Source organism: Lampetra planeri, chromosome 27 (genome assembly GCF_965212315.1).
Source record: "Lampetra planeri chromosome 27, kcLamPlan1.2.h2, whole genome shotgun sequence".
NCBI lineage: Eukaryota > Metazoa > Chordata > Hyperoartia > Petromyzontiformes > Petromyzontidae > Lampetra > Lampetra planeri.
In genome coordinates, this window is record NC_136133.1 from 5,171,532 (window position 1) to 5,195,989 (window position 24,458).

Sequence of the window (24,458 nt, forward strand, 5' to 3'; positions counted from 1 at the left end):
CCCGCAGGCGGCTGCGGCCTGCAGCCTCACTACCTGGCGCACATGCACAGTGCACCGCCGGGGCCGTGCGCGGGCGACGGCACGCTGAGGAGCACCAGCAGCTCGTGCGGCTCGCGCAGCCGCTCGCCCTCGTCGCACCGCCCGCGCGAAACGTCCACCTCAGGTGGGGGGAACCGCGTCGCCCCCGCGAGAACCCTTGTGCGCCCCTTGTCCAACAGCGTGAGCGCAAGCAGATCCTGTGTGAGCGGCGGTGGGGGGGGGGGGGGGGGGGAGGTAAAGGGGGAGGTGGGCGGGGGGCGGCTTTGGTTGGGTTGCCATTTTTTTTTTTTTTGCAACTGGGGCCTTTGGTAGGCTTGCCACATTTTATGGGGTATGGGGATCCTTTGGTAGAGTTGGCACCTATTTTGAGGTACGGGGATCCTTTGGTAGGGTTGGCACCTTTTTTTTTACTTCACCGAAATAACTAAGAATATCCAAATATACAGGTGTCAGGCTCAGGATCGAACCCACTACCTCCTGCATACCAGGCGAGGGAGTTAACATCTCCTCGCCACCGTGGTGCCCCACAAAATAACCTCACCCCACCCCACTCTGCCCGCGCGACTTAATATCGACTGCCAAATCGCTCGTCTCAGGTCGGGCAACTCAAATTGCCACCGCGGTAGTTTTGGTGCTGAGCCCCATTATAGCAGCTCACCACACCACCCTGTCCCACTGTGCCACGGGGAGGCCGGCCTTGTGCTTGTCTCTGGCTATTGGCAGATCCGAGAAGGCACAACCAAAGACATAGATCCCCCGTGTAGCCTTAATAGACTGTTGGGGCAATTTCTGTTAGCGAGTACCTTTGAAGGGGGGGTAGGGGGGGCAGCACCACATCCGACCGCCTTTGTTTCCCCAGTGGCGATGTTTACACACCGCACCAGGTACTCATTTGAGGACCAGTACAGATAATCGTCACTGGGTGTTGGCCATGAACGGCAATCGAACTCCTGGTCGTCCGTAGCGCAACGCCACAATCGCTGCGCCACCGCTCCCCTACACCGCAACCACACACCACAACACCACCAGCAGCTCCGTCCGCTGCTTGTGGCCTTGAAAGTCGATGTGCCGCCGGTTCTCCCCGCCAGCACGCGTGCACACGTCCACTGTACTTGGGTCTCGCCCGGACCGGCTGGATCGATTGAGCACGCTCCTTGCTTGCAATGTCCTCTGCCGCTTTGCTTCTTCACCTCTTGCAATTCAGCGCACAAATGTCCTCCTCTGCACGCGCAATCCTCTTTGTATGACCCAGGTCCTGTGGCCCTTCATAGCCAGGGCTCCGGGGGAATGCGACCTCCATTATCCTAAACTGTGCCCTCTGTCCAGCGAGGTCTAAGCCTTGGCTGTGCTTGGTTATCTCAGCCTCTTGGACCCATAACTGGAGTTATTCTTTTTATATATATAAAGACACCTACATTAGTGTAGCCTCTAGATCTGGCCTACAATCTTCTGTCAGGGTCTGGCCCTTTTGCAACACTCAACCAGCCATTCGTGACTCATCGTTGGTTTCAATTTAGAAGCTCAAGAGGTACATTACCTGACGCGGTAAATACATTTTTAAAAAATTCCTGGCATTAATGTGCCATGCAAGGTACACCCAGTGACCTCACTTTGTTTCATATCCACTGCGCCACACGCTTAGTATTCATTTATTTCGCCGGCGAATGGCCATAAGTGTGAAGGAGTGAATACATTTCTAAAACTCGTCGGCACTCCGTTGGCTGGGTCACCTTTCGCTGCGTGAGCAAGGACGAACCTGGGGAAACTAGGCCAGGTGGCAACCCTAGCAGAGGGCCTGAGGGACACAAGCGGAGCAGCCTCTTGTCGTGAGCAGAAATTAAAGTGGCCCGCCACTTTGTAACTTTCCGCTGCCGGTGCAATTGGAATAAAAAATGTCATTTCGTGGCCGAGGGTGTGAATTGCGGCCAGCGCATTGCACTGCGGTCGCGTGCAATCGTGGCGCTATTTCAGCCTCCGACGCAGCCGACGTCGCCGCCAGCTGCTCGTGCGTGGGGAGAAGCTCCCTCGGGTGCTGTCCTCGGCCTGACGCGCCGCCTGAGCGACGCTGCGTCTGCAGCAAGCGGAGGAGGAGGAGGAGGAGACAGCCGGGCCACCTGTGCCGCTCGTCGCCCGCCCGCCAACGCGTCGCACGGACGGAGGAGACGCGACGGAAACGCCGCTCAAATAAGACGACGTGAACCGAGGGTTACGCCGGACCCCTTCTCTCCCCGCCCCTCGCCCCCCTCCTGCCACCCCGTCAGGAGCTGGCGCCGGGGTGGGCGGGACCGGCAGCACCGGTGGCAGCAGCGGCCGCTCCCCGACGCTGCAGCGCGGCGTCAGCCTGCGCTCCGCCACCGCTCTCGGCGCTTCTGGCTCCCGCTCGCCCAGCGGCTCCAGCCCCGTGGGCCGCACCGTCTCGGGCCCGGGCTCCGTGGCCGGCGGCGGCGGCGTGGCCTCCGGCTCCAGCCCCGTGGGGAAGTCCGGCGGCGGCGGGCCCATCATGGCGGGGTCCGGGACGGCCTCGGGCAACACCGCGCGGGGCTCTACGGGCGGCGTGGGGGCCACGTTGGGAGGCACGCGCACCGCCTTCGTGACGGGCTCCGGGGCGAGCACGAGGGCCAGCTCCGGCTCGCTGGCGGGCGCGGGAGCCGGAGGAGGCGCGGGCGGTCAGTTTGGAGATGGCAGCGGCGAAATGGAGGGAGACCTGCGGAGGCAACATCGCAAATTCAAACGCAGGTGAGATGCTGAAATGGGCGGGCGGTCAGGAGGGTGAGTGTGATGGGAAAGGGTGAGGAAATAGCTGGGGAACAAACAAGAGTTTTGGGTGAGGACAGGAGTGACGGGAAGGAAGAGAGAGAGAGTTGACGGGCTATGAGGGAACTGGTGCGTGGTTAGGTGGCAGAGACTTGGTTTTTTCTGATAGGGAGGCAAACAGACTGGAATGGAAGCCGTGGCAAATGATAAGGGGAGGGATGCAGAAATGGAAAAAGTTGACGTGCGCGATGGAAGAGCGCGTTTCGGTGAGAGAGGCGAGGAAACGCGCGGGGCGCTGGGCAGATACGGTGCAGGGCCATTGATGGGGTTTCCGTTGTGTTAATCTCGGCGCGTGCTGTCATTAAAAATGCGTTGAAGAGTCGCATCGAAAGACCTTGACGCACGGGGGCAACCTTTTACCGCCTCTGTCCACGCGCGACAACCAGAAGAAGAAAAAAAAACGGGAGCGCAGAAAATAAATGTGTATTTTTTTTTTTGTAAACGGTGTTGTGTTCGGATTGCCAACATGTCTTATCGACTCACCGGGGTCCCCGGACGAAATGTGAACGCGGAATGCCGGTATCGGCAATCTGCCAAATCTGGCTAAAATACAGAAACCCCTGGCGGGGCGATGTGGCTGGCGCTCACCTTTAATCTGCCTGCACGGAGGTGCGCGGTTGGGGGTGTTAAGCCTTTTTCTGAGCTCGCGCGCTGGTCCACACCGAGTTACAGATCGGTCGATTGTGCGGCGTGTGATAAGCGGCACCCAGGCACGAGGCATGAGAAGAAAAGTCAAGGCAGTAGGGCCGACTGGGGAGGTGGGTGGGGGGGGGGGGCTGCTGTAGATTCCTATGCTGGTGGGTGACACGATTCTTTTCTGGTGAAAAAGCTCCCATCTCTAGGGTCGTTGAAGAGAGACGACTGCTGTGAAAGTGTCTCGACTCCCAGGTCCCCCCTTGTCCTTAATATGTAGACACAATAACAAAGAAAATGCGTGCGTGCGTGCGTCCGTGCGTGCGTGCCATAGCGTTCCTGACTAGAGTTTCAAATCTACACGGACTGACGAAAACTCTTTGACCGGTTCATAGCCAGGGTGATTTAGAGAGACAGAAAAATATGAATGCAAGGGTTGTGCGACATCTATTTTTCACGATGTAACATAACATTTCTCAAGTCGACAATTGTCGCGAATATTAGCCTCGTGTGATTTTACAATTGTATTTACCAACTCTGTGGGATTGTGTTTGTGCTGCGTAGTACTTCGGAATGAAAAGAGATGAATGTTCTTCATCAACAGTTCACTCTGCAACATAATCCTGCCATCAGTATGTTAATCATTGCAACTTTACAAGCTATACTGCTCCTAATGGACATCTCGATGCTGTCAGTCACACCATCAACAATCAAACAATTAAACAACCCAGTAAAATGAAGGTCGTATAACCACTATGCCGCCAATTACTCCAAAAAAAACATTTTGCAAGGGCACTAATTGGACAGATAATATATATTTCTTTCCAACTTTAATGATTTTCCTTCCGTCATTTCAGAAATATTTCAACAGAAAATAACATTTTGTAAAGTGTTAAAATAAGCACCAATAATCACGATACGATGGTATTTTGCAGAACGGATGATACAATTACCGCGAATCTTATATTGTACGACACAACTCAGCATTACCATGTCCATCAATCACACGTTATTTCTTTCAAGGTGCCCTTCTTAAAAGCGAGGCACCTGTGCATAAACAATTATCCTCCATTAAAACTTTAAAACCATGCAATTAAAAGAGTAGCATGGTTTATATTCTTAGTTTTTTTTTATTAATTAAAAAAAAAATTACCTACGTGACTTTACCGAAAAAACCTAAGAATATGAATCCTTGCAGTCACGAAAGCTTCAAATCTAGAATTAACATGGTTTAGTCTGCAACCATACCTTTTCAGGACATGCATAAAGTCCCTCGTCTGACGAGGAATGGAATTGCACATCGTGGGAGCCGTGTAAGCAGGGCCCCAGGCTAACCCCGAGGCTAAAAAGGGCCCTGATGTCAACGTAACAGCCGAGCGACGGTAGCCGTGGGCCATTGGAATCAAATTTGTCTTTGATTTACGATGATCATCATGCGTGACTTTTGTCGCAGCTGAAGGTAGGGGGGTGGTGGAAAATTGCGCTTGTTCGAAGACAAGTGTGTAAGTGGGTCAATTTATGTTTGATCAATTTACCTTGAGTCGAACGTGTTGCTTTTAACATAGGTAAAGAAATGTTTGACGACTTCATTTAGAGTTGTTGCAATATGTAATCCATATTTAGGCCATTCTCTCCTATTATCCTTAGGCCCCCTTCATATCCTTGATCCGGCCCCTGTGTGTAAGCTCAGGAACGGGCCCCCAGAAGTTTGTAAGTCGCACCCTGGGGATGTTGAGCGATCCCTCGTCGACCGATCCAAGCGGTCGGCAGCAGCGGAAAGGAGAGCGGATATCTTCGAGGTTGCTGGGTCCCTCCTCGTGCAGGGCTTTACAGGTCAGGATCAAGGCCGGATTAAGATGTTGTAGGCACCTGGGCTACAGGTACTATGAGGCCCCCGGTAATATTAGAAAACAAAGTTAAAGAAAAAATACATTATATTTTTACAATGCTAACAACAAATAGAATTCAGCATTCACAAATGAAATAACTTTTCACTTCATTTCTGGAGGCCCCTCCAGCTGACGGAGGCCCCTGGGCTGCAGCCCCTAAAGCCCCCCGTGCCTTAATCCGGCCCTGGTCAGGAGGCTGACCTTGTTGTGGCAAGCCTCGTGGATGCCAGACAAGGACAACGTGAAAAACCTAGCAGACTCTACAAGCGTTGTGTTTCGCACACCTAGTAGGGGTCCAGCGTGCGCACACGTTTGTGCTGCATCTAGCAGTAAATGTAATTCACCACAGGGCAGTTGAAGCATTGGGTTTACTGCTCTTCCTTTGTAGCCCAACAGCTGATGGAGTCCGACTCTCACATACGATTAACTGTTATTTAACCAGGTAAGGCCCACTGAGCTATATAGGTCTGTTTCAGGAGCGACTTGGCCACAAACGATTGCTCAACGAAGTGGCTTATCGCGTGGAAATTTATATCAGCCAAATACTCTCAATGCATGATTCTAAATGTGGAGGAAAAAACCCGGAGAACCCGGGAGAAAATTCCATGCTACCATGGGTGAAAACACGCAAGCTCCAAATTAACAACAGGCGTCAGGGTCGGGATCGAACCCACAACCTCTTGTATACCAGGCAAGGTAGTTAACATCTCACCGCCATGGCGACAAAATCACCCATCAGAGATTTGCCCGTATATGTAATAAAGTGGGCGTAGCTTTCCAATATATTGGGCATTGTGGATCGCTAATTGGGATTAATTGGGATCGATTCCACTGAGCCGATCCATAAAAAAAACATTGGGTTAATTGTAATGTGCGGGTTATTTGCCAATCGATCCGTGGATCGAGTAGTGATGTAACACGCCCCCCCCCCCCCCTTCGTGTGATTGGCTAATATCAGCGAGATCGGTGATTCCGTCGCAGTCTGCTTTAATTGTTACCACGGCGCCCCTGAGTTGCCATCCCCGGCTCTATTTGTCTGAAACTGATTAAATTTTTTGACATCCGACCATCTGCTCCGCTCAAACCAAATTCAAAAGTATCTAATTTTCACCCACACATTTGGCGCCGCCTATATTTTTAACCCCTTGTTTCCCGAGCCACGTAGATAATAATGTTTTATTTCTACAGACCTTTGTCAATCCACTGCTGGATGAATGCCCCGTGTCGATCACGAGGGCTGTTTGACCGTACTTCGCCAAGCTGGTGAATGCGTGTTGAAGGGTATTGGAGACTGGTTTGGATATCAAAAATAAGAATCGGGCTTGGACCATTTTCTGGCAATAATAAAACAGGAGGCGTTAAGTTGTTCAAACACCAAATGGAAACCTTTTTTCAAGGAATCAAGTTCGCAATTAACCACGCGCGATACTTGTGGCGAACATGCAAACAAACATTCTCTGATAAATAATATATGCATTGTCTTTGAAACTAATTGACCTACACCAGAGACAGAGAGAGCCTTCTTTAGGGCCTAGTCTCGCCAGCGTCAGACCAGAGAACGCATGTTTGATTGCATATTCGTCATCAGCCAGAGAGTTTAAAGTTGAAATTGCTGTAGGTGCCAATGTGGCTTAAACTGTTTCTCATTCAAAATAATTCAGAAGGAAATTGCTGAGATCCTGGGTTTGATGCTGGGCAGCCACCTGTGATTCAACGGGGTCAAGTATTGAGAGTTGATGGTTTCAGCCTGGTCACCAGGGAATAGACAAAACACCAAATTAGATATGTGGCTTGTCACATAATTTGGCATACTCCAGCTTTGAGAAGTTTAAACATTTTTGTTTCCATTGTGATGCAATGATGTGATCTTTACAAGACGTGAAACAGCGTGCCAGCCAATCTGGTTAAAGCCTTTCGAGTTGGCCTGTGGCTGCATCTGCAGACCTAAAGCTATGCTGCCTGCCTAACGCTATGCTGCTTGCTGCAAGTATTTGATTCGATGCTTCTATTACCTTCAATCAACGGGGAAGTTCAACGTCTGTAAGCCCTGCTCCTTCCGCTTTAGGACCAGGTCCTTATTTATGCTCCACCCTTTTTACTCCTAAGGACCCTACTACTTCCTGATTAGGCCCCACATCTTCCTGTTTCATCTTTGCGCCTTTCCTTTTTAGGCCCAGCCCCCTTTCTTTTTTAGGCCCCGCCTCTTTATGTTTAGTTCCCGCCCCGTTCTCTGAACACAGGGTGGAGCGTGTTTTTTGTGAAGTGGTGAGGATTGTGAGGAAGGTTTTGTGGGAGAATGTGTGCCCTGAGCATTAGGGAGCGGTGGCACGGCGGTTAGCGTGCCGCCCTACAAACCCGGCGACCCGACTTCGAGTCCCGCTCAAGACCAAGACCAGTGGCGAATATCTGAACCGGTCCTGGGCCTCGCCTAGGTCGACTCAGCCTCAAATAGGTATCTGGTCTGGTGTGGAAACATCAGCACTGGGCGATGCAGAAGCAACCGGGCGTGCCGTGCCGGCCTACAAAGGTGCTCGCTAACAGCACTTGCCCCAACAGTATGTTAAGACTATATGGGGGATCTTTGTCTTTGCCCTCAGCAGTAGGTGGTGGTTGGCAGGGTCAGTAGGGGTAGGCATAGTTGCACGATAATGGCCAAAATCCGAATTGGAGCTATGAATAATTATGTTGAAGAAAGTTTGTATGTAGTTCTATGATGTCATTCTCTGGGTGCCATTCATGTGGACATGAGATGAAGCGCTTGCTCGCCATTCGAGTTCCGAATGGAAATTTCTCCACCTCAAGATGTAATAACCCGAGAGCACATTGGAATATAACCGAGACATGATGACCAAAATGTAATTGCTGCATTACGGTCTTCTGACAGAATCATAAATCTCATGGAACTTGTCGTGATTTTAATTCCCATGTACTCTGGGAAAATAAATAGCCCGTGCTATTATATTCCATATAACTTCAGTTGCAAGCTTTTATTAAGCATGAACGCCTTTTTTAATATATACATAATATATGCTGCATATGGCGTGAGACGCATGCTGAGTGTGTCGCAGGGCAGGGGTCGGCAACCAAAACAACAAGAAGAGGGGGAAAAAATCTAATTCGGTAAAACACTCGATCCATAAGAGGTTTTTTTGTGTTAGAATGTGTAAGTGTAAATGAGTCGTTAAACCCGCCGACACCCAACACAGCCAATTACTAAGGTTTGTCACGTAAACAGAACGTGCCAATTCGTTACTAGATCAGCACACCGGTCCGTTTACAATTCCAATGCGACGTTTCACCGGTAATTACAATCAGCCTCATCAAGCGACTGCCGAATGTGGTGGCGGGTTTAACGACACATTTATATTTACGCGATCTAACCAAAAAAAACCCCCTCTATTATTTGAATAATATTGGTCGCGAAAACCTACGTGTTAAAAACACTCAATACTTCAAGAGCCACAATGCACGTGGATACGAGACGGTGGTGGTCCTTAATAAATAACATCACGAAGCAGTCCTTAAAGAGCCACATGCGGCTCCGGAACCGCAGATTGCTGATTCCTGCCCATGGTAAACTGGACTTGTATGGTAAATTTGACTTCCATGGTAAATTGGGCTTCCATGGTAAATTGGACTTCCATGGTAAACTGGGCTCCCATGGTAAACTGGACTCGCGGGATAAATTGGACTCCCATGGTAAACTGGGCTCCCATGGTAAACTGGACTCGCATGGTAAATTTGACTCCAATAGTAAATTGGACTTCCATGGTAAATTTGACTCCCATCGTAAACTGGACTTCCATGGTAAACTGGACTTCGAATTCTTTGAAAAAGAAAACCCTCAATATTTAAATAGCCACCAATGCAGTCATTAAAGAGCCGCCGCATGCGGCTCCGCAGCCACAGGTTGGTCTAAGGGCAGGGGGCAGAGAGTGTCAAGAGCTCAGCGCTAGACACAACCTTCGGCTCAGAGGATATGAAAAGGGAATCTCTGGTCAAGCGGAGAACCCAAAGGCCAGTCAGCCAGCTTTGAATGACATTGTTGAATCAAAGGGGCCCGAGGGCAGAAGTAGATATTTCATCAAATAAAGATTTTGGGTGGCTGGAGAAAATAAATAGCGCGAGTCGAGGAGTTATGAGAAGCCCTCAATGCGGTCCGTCGGTGGGAGCTTTAAAATTGTAAGCGTCCGTACAGAGGTTGACGGAATTACAAGGAGACGTTTGTGGCCAGCTAAGATGCACAAAGGAAATAAATTTGAATAGCATGTATCTTCACATTCGTTCTGGGATTACTGCCGCCTGTCAGATACACAACATGCACACGGCATTGGGATTTATTGGTGAGGTGCTTGATGCATGCCTGCCATTTGAAGAGGCTGCTGGGCTTATACGGAGAGCACTCTTGACCCCATACTCCACACGCTCGCTGCCGATGATTTTGCTGCTGATGCTTCTTCATTGTGGAATCTTAAGCCAGCTGCCCAGCAGAAATCTGCAGAAGCGAGGAGTCCTTTAAAATATAAACTTTGTTCAAAAATTGAAGTACCACTTTATAAACTCACCACAGGGAGGTGCAAGCAGCCAGACGACTTTTGGGTAAGGCCACTCGATAATCTGGACAAATTTGTGCCGTTAAGAACCCTCCACTACCCAACAAAGCGGAGCAAATTCCTGTGCCACGTGTACAAGTGTTTGATGCGCCAATTATTATAGATTCAGCTCACTCACCGGTAAGTCGGAGAACAACCCTCACAACCTAAGCTTAGCAACAATTAGACACGACCTTTGGCATGAAACAACAGCAACCATCATCAGGACCAGGTCGCGGAAGTCATTTTTGAATATACAGAAAGTCAGACCAATCAATCGTATTTAAGCTGTTTACGTTTGATTGGATGTTCCTGTGAGACGCCAATTTTAGAAGCTGGGTCAGGTGACATGGTTATTCAAGCTTCCTGGATTTTATTCTACCTTTCTGGATCTTGTCTTTTAAGATACTTGACGCATTTTTAAGTGAAACGTAGGACCCAGTGGCTACAATTTGGTTGTGAAAATAGCTTTTAAATCTACGGGACAGCTGAAACAATAACAATTAAACGCTTGTACACGAGACAAATGTATTTGTTTGGCTGTGTCTGAGGCTGGAGAGCTTTAACGACAGGAACTCGTTCATTACATAATTCCTTTACTTAAAAACCAAAAAAGTGGTAGAAATTGTTTAACGTAAGTCCTGCATTCGCATTGATCCTCCAGTTATACTTGGCAGTAACCATTAAATTCGAAAAAGGTGCTGTTCTAGAGAAACTAAGTACAAAACTAAGGGCCAGGGAGGAAGCTTGACCACCAAACATGGAGCCCCTTCACTACCACTCCTCCAGTGGACATTGATTCTTAAGAGCATCCATGAGGGCATTTAGGCCTGGCCCTCCCATCCCCTACAGGGGTATCAGAGCTAAGGAAGCCACCAGGGTTGTACAGTTTTTTTAAACAGTTTAATTGAAACATGCGTTTTTATAAAGGTCTCCATTGCATTGCAATCCGTAATGTGCGTTTGTGCCAGTGTCAAGCCCCAATCATATCCCTCTGTGGTCGTGTACCTGAATCGTTTTGCACATCAAAAATTACTTTTGGAAAGAGAGAGGAAAAAATGATCTTAAAAGAAGATTTGCCGGCAACTGAAGCTTACTCGCACAACTTCTAAATGCGCCGTCTGTCTGGTTGCTGCTCAGTTTTGAGAGTCGGGGGGCAGGGATCGTCTCCATTTGATAAAGAGAAACGAGCAAGCGGTATTATGTGCTCTGCAATTGTTTGGGGGGGGGGTCAGCTATTTTTGTCCTCCGATAGTGATACACGCAAAGTTGAGCGGAGCATCCCGGGACGCTTGAGGCAAAGATCAGAAGTTCTCGTGAGCACTTGTCCTCTGAGGTTCCCAGGCGAGTCAAGAGTGGTAATTGCTTTGTAAATCTCGTTAAGAGCAATATCGAAAGCCAATAAGGGATGGGGAAAAGAACTTCCAGTGCTGAATGACACCTCCTCGCAAACGACCCAGATTATTTTGTGCACTCTGTCTTGGCTCGTGTTTTTTTTTTCTTTACAAAGTAAAGCGTAATGCAGAAGGTTGAAAAGTAAACTTTAATCGTCATTTACTTTCGACAGTTAGATTCACTTCAATTTATTTCGGAGTACCCTGTGAGCTAAGAATCTCTTAAGTCGGGTTTCATCAATTAAAAACACGCCGTTTCCGTGGCAGACGTAAGACATCAGATAAAAATAAATTAATAATACGAATTAATTTATTTTAAAAGGAAAGATATGTAATTTCAAATATGAAATTCATATTATAAAAGTTTGAGCCAACGAGTGAATAAGTGCAAGATAAGGCCTAAGAAGTGCCAGTGGTAAAACACACCGTTTCCAAAGAAACACTAAATTTAAATCAAATTTTTGCCTAAAACGCTTTCTTTCTAGAGAGAAGGGATGTTTTTTTTTATAAGCTTGAAAACAAAATTAAAATTTCTTCACCAGGAACAGAAGATCTGTGTGCCTGCGGATCACAGTTTGTTATTTAACAAAACAGGCATTTCTTTATCTTTTTTTTGTAGCGTGCCTTATGTTTCAGTGCAGAGGTCAATTCATGCGAACAAAGTAAACTCGCACTATGAGACCTCCTTTAGCAGTGGCAAAATATAGTAATAGGTTTTTACCCTTTCAACTGGTACAACTGGTACAAAAAAAAGTAAACTCGGGCTGGATTGTGCGCGTAGGCCGAGAAGGCGGCCTAAGCTTTGGGCGCGTGGGACCGTTGCTTTCAAGGTGGCGTTGTGGGGACAGGTCACCACCTGAAGGGTGGTGCCACTTGTCGGGATGAGGTGGCGGGTCCGTCGTGTCTCACTGCGTTCGTGTCGGCAGGCGTCACGTCAACCCCAACCTTGAACTGACGAGGAAAGTATCCCGCCACACTGCAAACAACCTCCATTTTAACGGCGCCACGTTGAACCGGGCACGAGCCGCTGAATTCGTGTTGAATTATTCATTTTATTTATTTCCTTTGCAATTCTGACCATTATTGCACACCGCGGATATTTAATCGTGCGCCGACAGTGATAGAATTATGTATTTTTATGGCTGTGCACCGACGTATCATGTGTCAGGTTAACACTTTCTAAAGCATTTCGTGGTTTTAAAATACATAACAATAAAAATGTAAACCTCAAAATGAAAATCTCCACACTCTCATTACCAAAATGTTTTGTGGGGAGATAAATATAATGCGACTTGACAAGTCCCTCCGAGAGAAATCTGTTGCACGGCAATACTTGGCATACGGCAGATGATTTAGTGATTCGCATTAACATCATCGAGTGATTTTTTAAAATCTATTTGGTGCCATAGCAGCAAGCGCTGGGACCTCTTACAATGAAAGCAAGTGGACGTGAGAGCAAATTGCATTCAAATTAATTCCTGTGTTCGCGTTTATTACGGCAGAGTTGCATTACACGAGGTTAATCATGAATATTAAATTTAAAAAACTGTTATTTAAGTTGCAATAATAATATTAAAATGGATAATACAATTATTGTATAACGGTAACAATCGTGGCATTAGAACCATATGGCCGGGATATAAATACACATCTGTAAAACCAAATAATATAAACGATTGCGCAAAAACAGGTTACACAAAACACGGTGCGTAATATTTAAAAGCTTGACTGAAAATGTGAGGAATAAACATTTATCTAAAAAAAAAAAATAACCTATCCAGTTTAATTCCGGACAGTATTTACTGTAGCAGCACAAATATGGAATTTAGATCAGAAATCGGTATCATTAGGTTGCGCGCGACAGAATCTCTCTCAACACATTGGTTTTTTTTGGCAGCATGAGAACTGATTTCCTCGCCGTCGCCAAGACGAGGGTGGCCACTTACCACCTGAGCAGGTGGCGAGCCAAGCGTGAGTTGTCTTCCTCCTGCCTGGAGCGGTTAAAACGAGACGCGGGGGCCAGTGGACATCATCCTTGACGACGACTTGGCAGCGTTAATTTAAATTCATTCGAAATGATGGGCCCAATATGCGCAATTTAATTTCACAATGACAAATTAAACATGCCTCGAGGACAGCGTTTGTTTAAATGAGCTCGAGCATGCGTTTGCGTGGAAATAGTAATTCTCTTCGCAGCCTGATGGGTTTATTTCTTCAACTGCACAACTGTGGATCACCGTAGAGGGAGTGGAAATATTATCGCCGCAATTGATGGCATTTGAATGTTTTTTTTTTGCAAGAGAAAGAACGGACAGATACAAGTGTGCCTGAGGGAAAAAAAGACAGAGTGGGCTTAGATGGGACAGCGGTTTTAGTGAGCTCACATCTACTGGCAGGCAGCTAGAATGGGAGAGATGGAAAGCAGGTGAAGATTTTTGTATTTATTTCATGGCCAAGAATATGATTCGGTTTGGAGAGCGGGGCTACAAGGACTTATACATTTGTATAGCATTACAGGTTAGATATGCCGGCTACATTACAGGTTAGATATGCTGACTCTCGCACCACCGATTAGCACGGTTGGCTTCGTCCCGTGCAAAAGAAGTCCATGCTACTTAATAAAATGAATGATGAGGCTCAAGCTTATGAAAGAGTAGCAGCTGAGAAACCACAATGGTCTGTGTTGACTACAAGCATGGCCAGGGTTTAATCCAGCATAATAATCTACACGATAAACTGGGATTACTCTGTATGGATGATACAGATTTGTTGTCGAGGACACTGGCTGGGGCATTGCGGCTGTCGTTGGTCTAAGACGCTAAGACTGGATACTAGGATACTAGGGCCTTATGTTGGCTGATACTGGGCCTTGTGTTGACTGGATACTAGGGCCTTACATTGTCTGGATATTAGGGCCTTGTGTTGACTGGATACTAGGGCCTTGTGTTCACTGGATACTGGGCCTTGTGTTGACTGGATACTAGGGCCTTGTGTTGACTGGATACTAGGGCCTTGTGTTGACTGGATACTAGGGCTTGTGTTGACTGGATACTAGGGCCTTGTGTTGACTGGATACTAGGGCCTTGTGTTGACTGGATACTAGGGCCTTGTGTTGACTGGATATTAGGGCCTTGTGTTGACTGGATACTAGGGCCTTGTGTTGACTGGATACTGGGGCCTTGTGTTGACTGGATACTGGGGCCTTGTGTTGACTGGATACTGGGGCCTTGTGTTGACTGGATACTGGGGCCTTGTGTTGACTGGATACTAGGGCATTGTGTTGACTGGATACTAGGGCCTTGTGTTGACTGGATACTAGGGCTTGTGTTAACTGGTCACTAGTGCCTTGTGTTGACTGGATACTAGGGCCTTGTGTTGACTGGATACTGGGGCCTTGTGTTGACTGGATACTAGGGCCTTGTGTTGACTGGATACTGGGGCCTTGTGTTGACTGGATACTGGGGCCTTGTGTTGACTGGATACTGGGGCCTTGTGTTGACTGGATACTAGGGCCTTGTGTTGACTGGATACTGGGGCCTTGTGTTGACTGGATACTGGGGCCTTGTGTTGACTGGATACTAGGGCCTTGTGTTGACTGGATACTAGGGTCTTGTGTTGACTGGATACTGGGGCCTTGTGTTGACTGGATACTGGGGCCTTGTGTTGACTGGATACTGGGGCCTTGTGTTGACTGGATACTAGGGCCTTGTGTTGACTGGATACTGGGGCCTTGTGTTGACTGGATACTAGGGCCTTGTGTTGACTGGATACTGGGGCCTTGTGTTGACTGGATACTGGGGCCTTGTGTTGACTGGATACTGGGGCCTTGTGTTGACTGGATACTAGGGCCTTGTGTTGACTGGATACTGGGGCCTTGTGTTGACTGGATACTGGGGCCTTGTGTTGACTGGATACTAGGGCCTTGTGTTGACTGGATACTAGGGTCTTGTGTTGACTGGATACTGGGGCCTTGTGTTGACTGGATACTGGGGCCTTGTGTTGACTGGATACTGGGGCCTTGTGTTGACTGGATACTAGGGCCTTGTGTTGACTGGATACTGGGGCCTTGTGTTGACTGGATACTAGGGCCTTGTGTTGACTGGATACTAGGGCCTTGTGTTGACTGGATACTAGGGCCTTGTGTTGACTGGATACTGGGGCCTTGTGTTGACTGGATACTAGAGCCTTGTGTTGACTGGATACTAGGGCCTTGTGTTGACTGGATACTGGGGCCTTGTGTTGACTGGATACTGGAGCCTTGTGTTGACTGGATAATATGGCCTTGTGTTGACTGGATACTAGGGCCTTGTGTTGACTGGATACTGGGGCCTTGTGTTGACTGTATACTGGGGCCTTGTGTTGACTGGATATTAGGGCCTTGTGTTGACTGGATACTGGGGCCTTGTGTTGACTGGATACTAGGGCCTTGTGTTGACTGGATACTAGGGCCTTGTGTTGACTGGATACTGGGGCCTTGTGTTGACTGGATACTGGGGCCTTGTGTTGACTGGATACTAGGTAGCTCTTGCAATCTCTCATTTACTTGATACAGCTGTCGTGGCTGTGACGGTTCCACCTGAAGACGGAAGCTTGTGTTGCCTCCGAAACGTCGTGATTTTTATTTTATTTTACTTTTATTAATTTTAATGTTTTACCTACGTGACTTTACCGAAAAAACCTAAGAATATGGATATTAGGGCTTTGTGTTGACTGGATACTAGGGCCTTGTGTTGACTGGATACTGGGGCCTTGTGTTGACCTTTCGAAAAAAACATAAACGCTCATTTCTGAAAAAATAAGAATAGGTTTTACTCTTTCTGGAACTAAAACATGTCTTAAGATGTTCAAACACCAAATAGAGGCCCTTTGCAAGCATTCATTTGCGTCTGGAAAGATTAGGTAACCAAAACAGGTACCGAGCAGTGACCCAGACTATCGGTGTCCCAGATTAAATTGGGGTGGGGGGGGCAATGTAAGAGAGCAGCAGACTTTGGAGGTGACGCGATGATGTCATAGCCGCTGCAGAGTCGTCTTCTTTTGTATCGATTAATAGTAGCAAATTAAGGATGTAATTTTAGATGTTATCCACTCAATTGTTTGTTCAGATGCAGAGTGGAACTTGCCCATTCCTCCTTTAAAGGAGTGAAGGCAGCAGCGGTGGCGGCTGCTGGGTGTTTAAGACGCGGGTCGATGGTTTGGGATTCCTGGCCGCAACACTCGCAGGCCGCCGAATCTTTGATGGCGCCATTTGTGGCATCGAGTGGCCACAATGGCCATGCCCCCCGGTCCTGATTCGGTTGATGGTCGACCATTTGCGGCGTGGAAGGTTGAAACCGGGAGCTTCGATGGTAGGCTCCTGTACAAGATGTTTATTTTTGACGTCGGCCGCAGCCCAGACTTGCCTCCATCTCTCACCTTATATTTGTATTTGTGGTGTGGAGTGAGGTTGTTGCTGTGATCCAAAGTATAGCTGAAGGACTCAACGATAACGTGTGGTGGCATCAAACGAATTGGCTGTGATGGCCTCTTGACCTTGAGTTTACTACAATATTGTCTGCCTGAACAGACTTGCTATTGATGTTCTTTCAGCGCAGAACACTGTGGTTTTTAAGTTAAAAAAAATTCCACATTTGGGACATTGTTTTTTTTTTGAGACATTGGAACTCACCAGCATCCCCACAGCTGGTGGAATCACCTCTAGGCTGACGAAATGTCATCTCTTCACTTGGTCCTCCCGAGGGCTCAACCCATCTCTCATATGTACTGGCTCAGCAAATGCTTTCCCAAGGATGTGGACGTTGTAATTAACTTTGCGTTTGATTGAGTGGGCAGTCGACGGAGCAAAGATTGGCCGCACATTATCAGACGAGCGGCGTTATTATGCACATTTTGCATGAAGGCTGCCGACAACCGACATGTCCCGTTTGTTTTCTTGTTTAAATAAGAGGTTATAACGTTTCAGTTTTTCTCCAGAACCCATTTTCAGACACTCGAACCTCTAAACATAGACTAGGCAGGAATGTTTAGCCAAATATTGCATATTTTGCTAATTATTGGTTTTACTGTTTAAATAAAATACCGACTATATTTTTCCCTCTTTCCCGCGAAGATACACAGGGAATGATGTACCGCACCGAAAACTGGCGTGTCCTCGTTCTTACGCGGAAGACCAGTCCAGGGACCCTGTACAACGGCACTGAGCAGCAAGCCTGCACTTAATACCTAGGAGGTGTACAATATGACTTTACATTTTGCTTCTTACGTAAAAAGAAAACATGACCGTTTTATTGTTACTTTTTTGTGGGACTTTTTCAAATCCTCTTTTCGCTTCCGGGCCACAACTCCTACAGTTTGCCCCTCTGCCGGGAGCCAGAGGGATATATGTTTCAGCCGGAGCAAACGCAATCCCTGTCCAGGGAAGCGCTCAGTCATGGTTCACAGTGACATTACCCTGCTTGTTTATTTGGCGGCCATTGCTGAAAACAACATTGCAACAATGTTTATTGGATATAGCTGCTCATGCCGAGCTATAAATGCTCCGATACGTGCATTGTGTTTGTACTGTTCGCCTTTTGGTGTTCTCTGGTCAGACACTGGTGAGACAAGGTCATAAAGAAGGCTGTCTCTTGTGTAGGTCAGTCAGTTTCAAAGACAATGCATTTATTATCAGAGCGTGTTTGTTTGCATGTTTTGCCACAAGTACTGCGTGTGGTTAATGCAGACTTTATTCTTTGCAAAAGCTATCTATTTAGTGTTTGAACATCTTAACACCTGTTTTATTGCCAGAAAGGGTAAAATCTATTCTTGTTTTCAATGTTTGTTTAATTCACGAGTCCTCGTCTTATTTGATATTTATAGTGCGTTTGTTTGTTTTACTCAAGGCGCTTAACACAGTTTTACATAATAGAATGATTTAGAAGGCAGGCAGGTGCAAAGGGCTAGGGAATAATTGACCGCGACAGAGGGGTACTGAGGGGTCACGAAAGGGAGGAGGAGGGATGGGAAGGAGCGGAGGGGAGAGAAAAAGAACGGCCAATGGAGAAGAGGTGGAGCTTTAAGAGCGAAACGGGGAGGAGATTAGGGAGGGAGAACGCTTCATTGCGTGTGCAAATAAATGTGCTTTCATTCCACTGGGCTGTCATTCCACTGGGGAATGAAAGTTCATTGTGTTGGTGAGAAAAAAGCCACATTTATGCATGTGCACCGCAGTGTCGTAGATGAAGCCATGTGTTATGAATGTATTTTATCATTCTTTCTCTGCCAGGGTTATGCGAGTTTATAATTCCAATTATATATAATTACACAGAGCCAATGTTGAATCTGGAGTCTAATTTTACTCGCGTAAATATACGTAAATTCACCCGATATTTAATTTGTCGTCTTCAAGCTCGTGGTATTTAGAAACCAATCTAATAATTTATCCTTTAATCTTCGAGAATACATTTCTCGATTGTAAGGAGCACTTGGAAGGAAACCACAGATGTGTAGGGACAGCTTGTGGTCAGATCTGCTGCATTTGTGTAAGTCAGTAGTACTTAACCTTTACTGCGGCCTTGCACTCCTTTGGTTCTCAATCGTAAACAAAAACTGGCAATGTTATTAAATACATCGGGGGGTGAATGAGACAACGTAAGTTGTCACTTACTCGCCCGTGCTTAATTTGTGTTTTCGATTATTTCCTTTACAAAATAATCTGGCCGTGTCTCACACCCCCAGGGCGTGCGTGCACCACAGGATAATAACCACTAGTGTAAGTAATATATATAGATGATACATGTGAGAAACAATGGGTGCACAATTTGGGTCTGTTGGCACACAATCTGTGTCCGCGGAATGGAATTAAATATGCATTTTCTAAGATCAGAAATATCACTGCAGACAAATATGATCCCGATTAGCTGAGCTCTGTTGCAGCATTATCTCCACATCGCATGTTGACAATGAGATGATAAATAGTGTTATTTATTTATATTATTATTACTACGTAAGTTAATGTAAACTCAAGCTCACTAAGAAGGAACACCTGTTTCCTCCGGTCTAAATAAATATTCTGATTATGTTTATTATTTATTTTATACATCGGTAGAGATGAGCATCGTTAAGATGCTGTGTCCCTGCTTGCAGATTGCCTCTTCAAGTTTTTGTTCCAGCGGTTAACAATATTTATTTTGTATCAATAAGAAGTAACACATGTCCTATGAAGAAGGGCCACTGCCCAAAACGTCACCTATTTTACTTTTTTTAGATATATATATTTTCCTTTTAAGGCCACGGTGTTATTGACGAATGTTTTGACATTGTTGTTTTTGTTAATAGTGCTTCAGCACCGCTGCCAATGCAGCGTCACAAAATAATGTTTCGTCTGTACTTCAAGAGGGCCATACGGCAATGATGTCGAAATGATTACATGTTTTTTTTACTTTTACGCAGCAGCGTCATTCCTACAAATTGCATTTCAAAACGCTGAGGGGTTTGGAACAGTGGCGGCTCCTGCAAAATCTCTCAGGGGGGGCAAATGTCTGGATGATTGATAAGGATAAGGTCTACCCATGCAAAGGATAAATTAACAGCTTAAGCATGTAAAGGCAACTTCACTTCTTTAATATTAATGAAAAATAAAGTGACTCTTACAATACATCTTGTTTGTTTCTATACTCACTATTAATACAATGCACTCAAGTTTATTTTATTAAAGATTCCACTAGGTGGCGACAAATAATATTGTTGGATGAAACGTGCTTACGTATGATGACGTAAGCACGTTAGTGCGAGCCCTCCCGGAAGCCACAGAGAATGCATTGCAGCGCCCCCCGTTCGAAAAAAAACATCTTTGAATGTAAGTCTATGAGACCACTCGGGGCGATTCTCAGCCGGAGGGAAATCGCCCAAAAAGAGGCGGTACTCCACAGAACGTAGCATGACGCTGATTGGACTATATCCAGAGGCACAGTGACGGCTAGCGTGACTCTGTGGTTGAATGACATTGGTGGTGCGTCGCCCAATCGCCCTAATGAAGAAACCGCCCCTGGTTTGGAACAACACATTTTTCACTTATGAAAAAACCGCCGACGAGCGGGAAGGGCAGCCACATCCGGTGCCAACAATTTCCCCGAGCTCTGTGATCCTACATGTAGAGTGCCCGGAGAAAGAGGTGGAGGTAACGTTCAATGCCCGTACCGATGAAATTAATGCTGACAATTGTAGGCGGCATAGGAATCGGTAATTCTAGATTTGAAGTTTTTGTGACTGCAAGGACTCATACTCTTTGGTTTTTTCGGTAAAGTCACGTAGGTAAAAAATGTAAATAAATTAAATCACGACGTTTCGGAGGCAACACAAGCTTCCGTCTTCAGGTGGAACCGTCACAGCAAAATTACTGTATCAAGTGAAGAGAGCTCTAAGAGACACGAGATTATATATACAGGTTAAGGGGGTGGGGGAGGAGCCAGGATAGTCCGTGGGGGGGGGGGGCTAAGTTAAGCCGCCTTTTGTTTTGCTGCAGGGGATTAGGAGGACGGATGAGCGGATGGGCAGAGAGAAGTGTGCCGTGGTTGAAAAAATTACACACATGAACACAGTTAAAAAACGGAGGCAGTATTTAAGCTGACATACTGGTTGCCTTGTAGTATTCTGCAGTAAACCATAAGGCTGCAAAAATTTTCACTTGGTTTAACTTGGTAAAAAAAAGGGGCTAATCAAGCTGGGAATAGAAAACAAAGTGTGTATATAATCTCGTGTCTCTTAGAGCTCTCTTCACTTGGTACAGTAATTTTGCTGTGACGGTTCCACCTGAAGACGGAAGCTTGTGTTGCCTCCGAAACGTCGTGACTTAATTCATTTAATTTTTTTACCTACGTGACTTTACCGAAAAAACCAAAGAGTACGAATCTGTAACAAACTGGCTGATGCTGACCGACTTGGCAACAGTAAGAGAGTCCGCAGCATTTTACTGTCAAAAATGTTTTTTTTTTAAATGACGACGTGATCTGATTTTGACTGAGCAAATAAGCAGACAATGCACCCCTTTCGCGTGTTTTGTTCTTCGCCAAAAAAAGGCTGCTTTAGGTATCTTATCGGCCACACCACAGCCCTCTGCGAGTGCATCATTTCAGCAGAATTGGTTCAATGTGAGCAAAGCGCTGCTGACATTATGCACTCCCAGAAGGCCATGCAGCTTGATGGGATCTTTATAAGATACGCGATGTTTTTTTTGATATCGGGGGAAAGATGTGGGATGGAGGCGTATGGTCAGATTATTTCCTTATTTGTATGCTCCACAGCAACGTTAACGATTATTTTGTGTTAATTTTTGACTGGGTGACATCGATTCAAGTTGAATTAAACCTACCGACCTTCCTAAAAGTCGGATGAAATACGATTCTGATCGAAACGAATCGGACGTACCTCTATTTGTACACCACTCCCCGTGCTAGTTTTCAAATTTTTGTTGTTGCACACTCTGTTCTTTTGCGTTTCTCTGGGTTTCCCGTACCGTAAGTGCTTTGTTTGTGTACCACCTTTATACCTTGTCTCATGTCTTGGGGGGGGGGAAATGAAATAACCTCACTTATTCACCATTTCACCTATTGTACCCTCACTCGCGAATGGGCTGCAATGCAATGACACCGGCGGTAGGTTCACAGCTTGGCATCCAAATGATTTACTAAGGCCCCCTTAAGTGAATTCAGGGGTCTCCTGTCTCCCTCCCACGGTGGTTACTGCATTATTTTGTTTTCCTCCCGGACAATAACCAAACATTCGCTCAACGTCACCAATGCGTCGGAGCCTCATGAACAAATAAACGGTATCACTTTCATTCAACCGACTTCTTTTAACCCTGTCCCTAAATATCATTAAACGGCCATCAACATTTAGTTTGTTGCCCCCCCCCCGCGCCGCACCTCCGATTAACACGGTTGGCTATGTATGGTGCGAAAGAAGTCCAACACACGTGCACCACGTAGGATAATGATTTGAAAGGAAGAGTTTGGTTATTGCCAGTGGAGGCGTAGTTTTGATGGCATGAGAACAAGAGGGATTGTTGATGAGGGGTTGGAAATTGTCAGCTCGTAAGCAAAATCCCTTCAGCCTTCCGCATCCATTGAGCCTTAGCTTTTCACCGCTCTGCTTAATGGAAAGTTACGGGCATTAAACTGTAAGTGAATCCTCCTTTGGAGCCTTATTAAAGTGTAATTAATTAACTTGTGCGTATTGAGTGAATTGCTATTCAGTTATTGCATGTTAACTGAATTAGGTTGACTGCATGGACACATAATTATAAAAGTAACAAATGAACTAAGGGGACCACATCACCTTCATATATCCACCTCTCCACATGTAAAAGTATGGGCTTTTCTGGGTTGCATCATTTCAGCAGCATTGATTCAAGACAAGCAACACTCTGGACCGGTTTCGACACAGTCTCATCAGCAGTCAGGCTAATATTCTCCACAACGACGCGAATGATTGTTTTGAGTAAAAGAAAAAAAGTGTGTTACTTTCACAATTGATTAATTGTTTTCAGACATGTTTCTTTGCCCTCACAAGTTTAAACAATCTGACTTTCTCATGGACAACACACTTATTCTATAGTGGGGATATGAGGACCTTCTAGGTCTGGCAGGGGCTGAGAGGTTCACAACATCTCAAAGGTTACGAACCAACGGCTTTATTGCGTCCATTAAAAAAACAACATGGACGCCACCTACAGCATACGCTGCCAAATAATGTTTAATTTGTTTCTGCTATCTTGTCGCCTTGAACAAATTATATCGTGCTATAAAGAACAGCCATCGTCTGAAATGTCACCTGTTAGTTAAACAAAAAAAGGGCCACAGTTGTTGATGAAAGCGTTACTTTACGACTTGAAAAATTAGCTCCACATATTCCAAAACATTATTTTGCACGCCTTTGGACCCTGTCAAACAATTTGCGAGGATACAAACTCATTCTAACAACAATCATAATCATGACAAAATCATATCGCAGAAGAAAAAGCCAATTATAAAAGCAGCCGTATTTGGCCCAATCTTAACCTTTAACTTGTAGTCCCCCAGTGGGGGGAGTGCCGTGCATCACTTTCAGAGGCTCCACTGAGATTCCTCAGGGAGGCCCTGGTCCTTGTCAGGGATAGTGAAATAAATCAGCCATACACCTGTCTGTGTTCCGGTTATTCTGCCCGTGAGAGAGAATGCAATGGTCATATACCGTGAACCAATAGCGGTGCGGGTCCCAGGAGGTCAGAATGAATGAATGGAGGGGGGAGAAGTGGGTGGGAAGAAATCTGCGACGCCATCGTGTCACGGCTCTGTCCACGCTGGCTGTCGCAGAGCCCAGCAGAGGCTGCCTGGCCTCCACGAAGAACCAGGGCCACTCAGCCTGTTCATCTCCCACCGTTGTGGCCGCACACCCTCAACGTAGCACAGCTTCGTGTTGCATCGATATCGCTCATCTCGTTTTTTTCTTCGTCGCGTGTTCCGGCACCGGCCGGTGTTGAGAGACGACTTTGTATTTTCGTCGGCGGCAGCTTCCATCGCGTCGCATCCGTCGGCGTCTTCCCCATCGTTTGTGGAATGACGTTTGCCGTGCTTATTTTATTTTTGGCCACTTTTTCGTTCTAATAATCCCGCTTTTCAATTGGGGCAGGACTCGTTAATGTAAGCTCCCATTTTCATTCACTCCATTGCTCCCCTACCGGGATATTGGCTCGTGGCGGAGGATTAATTCATGCCACGGTTGCTGGAGTCGCGTAATTACCGCCGGTTCCCAATTGGCACCACGCGATGGCCGCTTTGCTGTCTCCAATATTGTGTTCAGTCACCGCATACGCACGTGGGGAAGCCATTAAGTGTTACGTGCCCCCCCCCCCCCCACCAAACGTGACATTGGCAAAAAGAGGGCTATCTTTTTGCCAATATCTAGGAAGAAGGGGCCATTTGCCTGAAACGTCACATATCCCTTATATATTTTTGTCCTCGTTTCGGGCAGGGTTATTGATGAACGCGTTGGGAATTTTTATTATTATTATTCGTGCCTAGTGCATCACTGCCATTGCAATAGGACACACACACGCACACAAAAACCTGTTTATCTTCGTA

The 24,458-nt window shown here is 46.5% G+C and overlaps 1 protein-coding gene across 1 annotated transcript in view; it reads left to right on the plus strand.

The window, feature by feature from the left end:
- The window catches only part of LOC144728062 (SH3 and multiple ankyrin repeat domains protein 2-like), a 370,189-nt gene that overhangs the window by 187,851 nt on the left and 157,880 nt on the right, over positions 1 to 24,458 (plus strand). The window contains exons 12-13 of the mRNA XM_078607344.1: positions 8 to 163; positions 2,301 to 2,775. Of these exons, the coding sequence (XP_078463470.1) occupies positions 8 to 163; positions 2,301 to 2,775 (631 nt within the window). The remainder of the gene's footprint in view (positions 1 to 7; positions 164 to 2,300; positions 2,776 to 24,458) is intronic.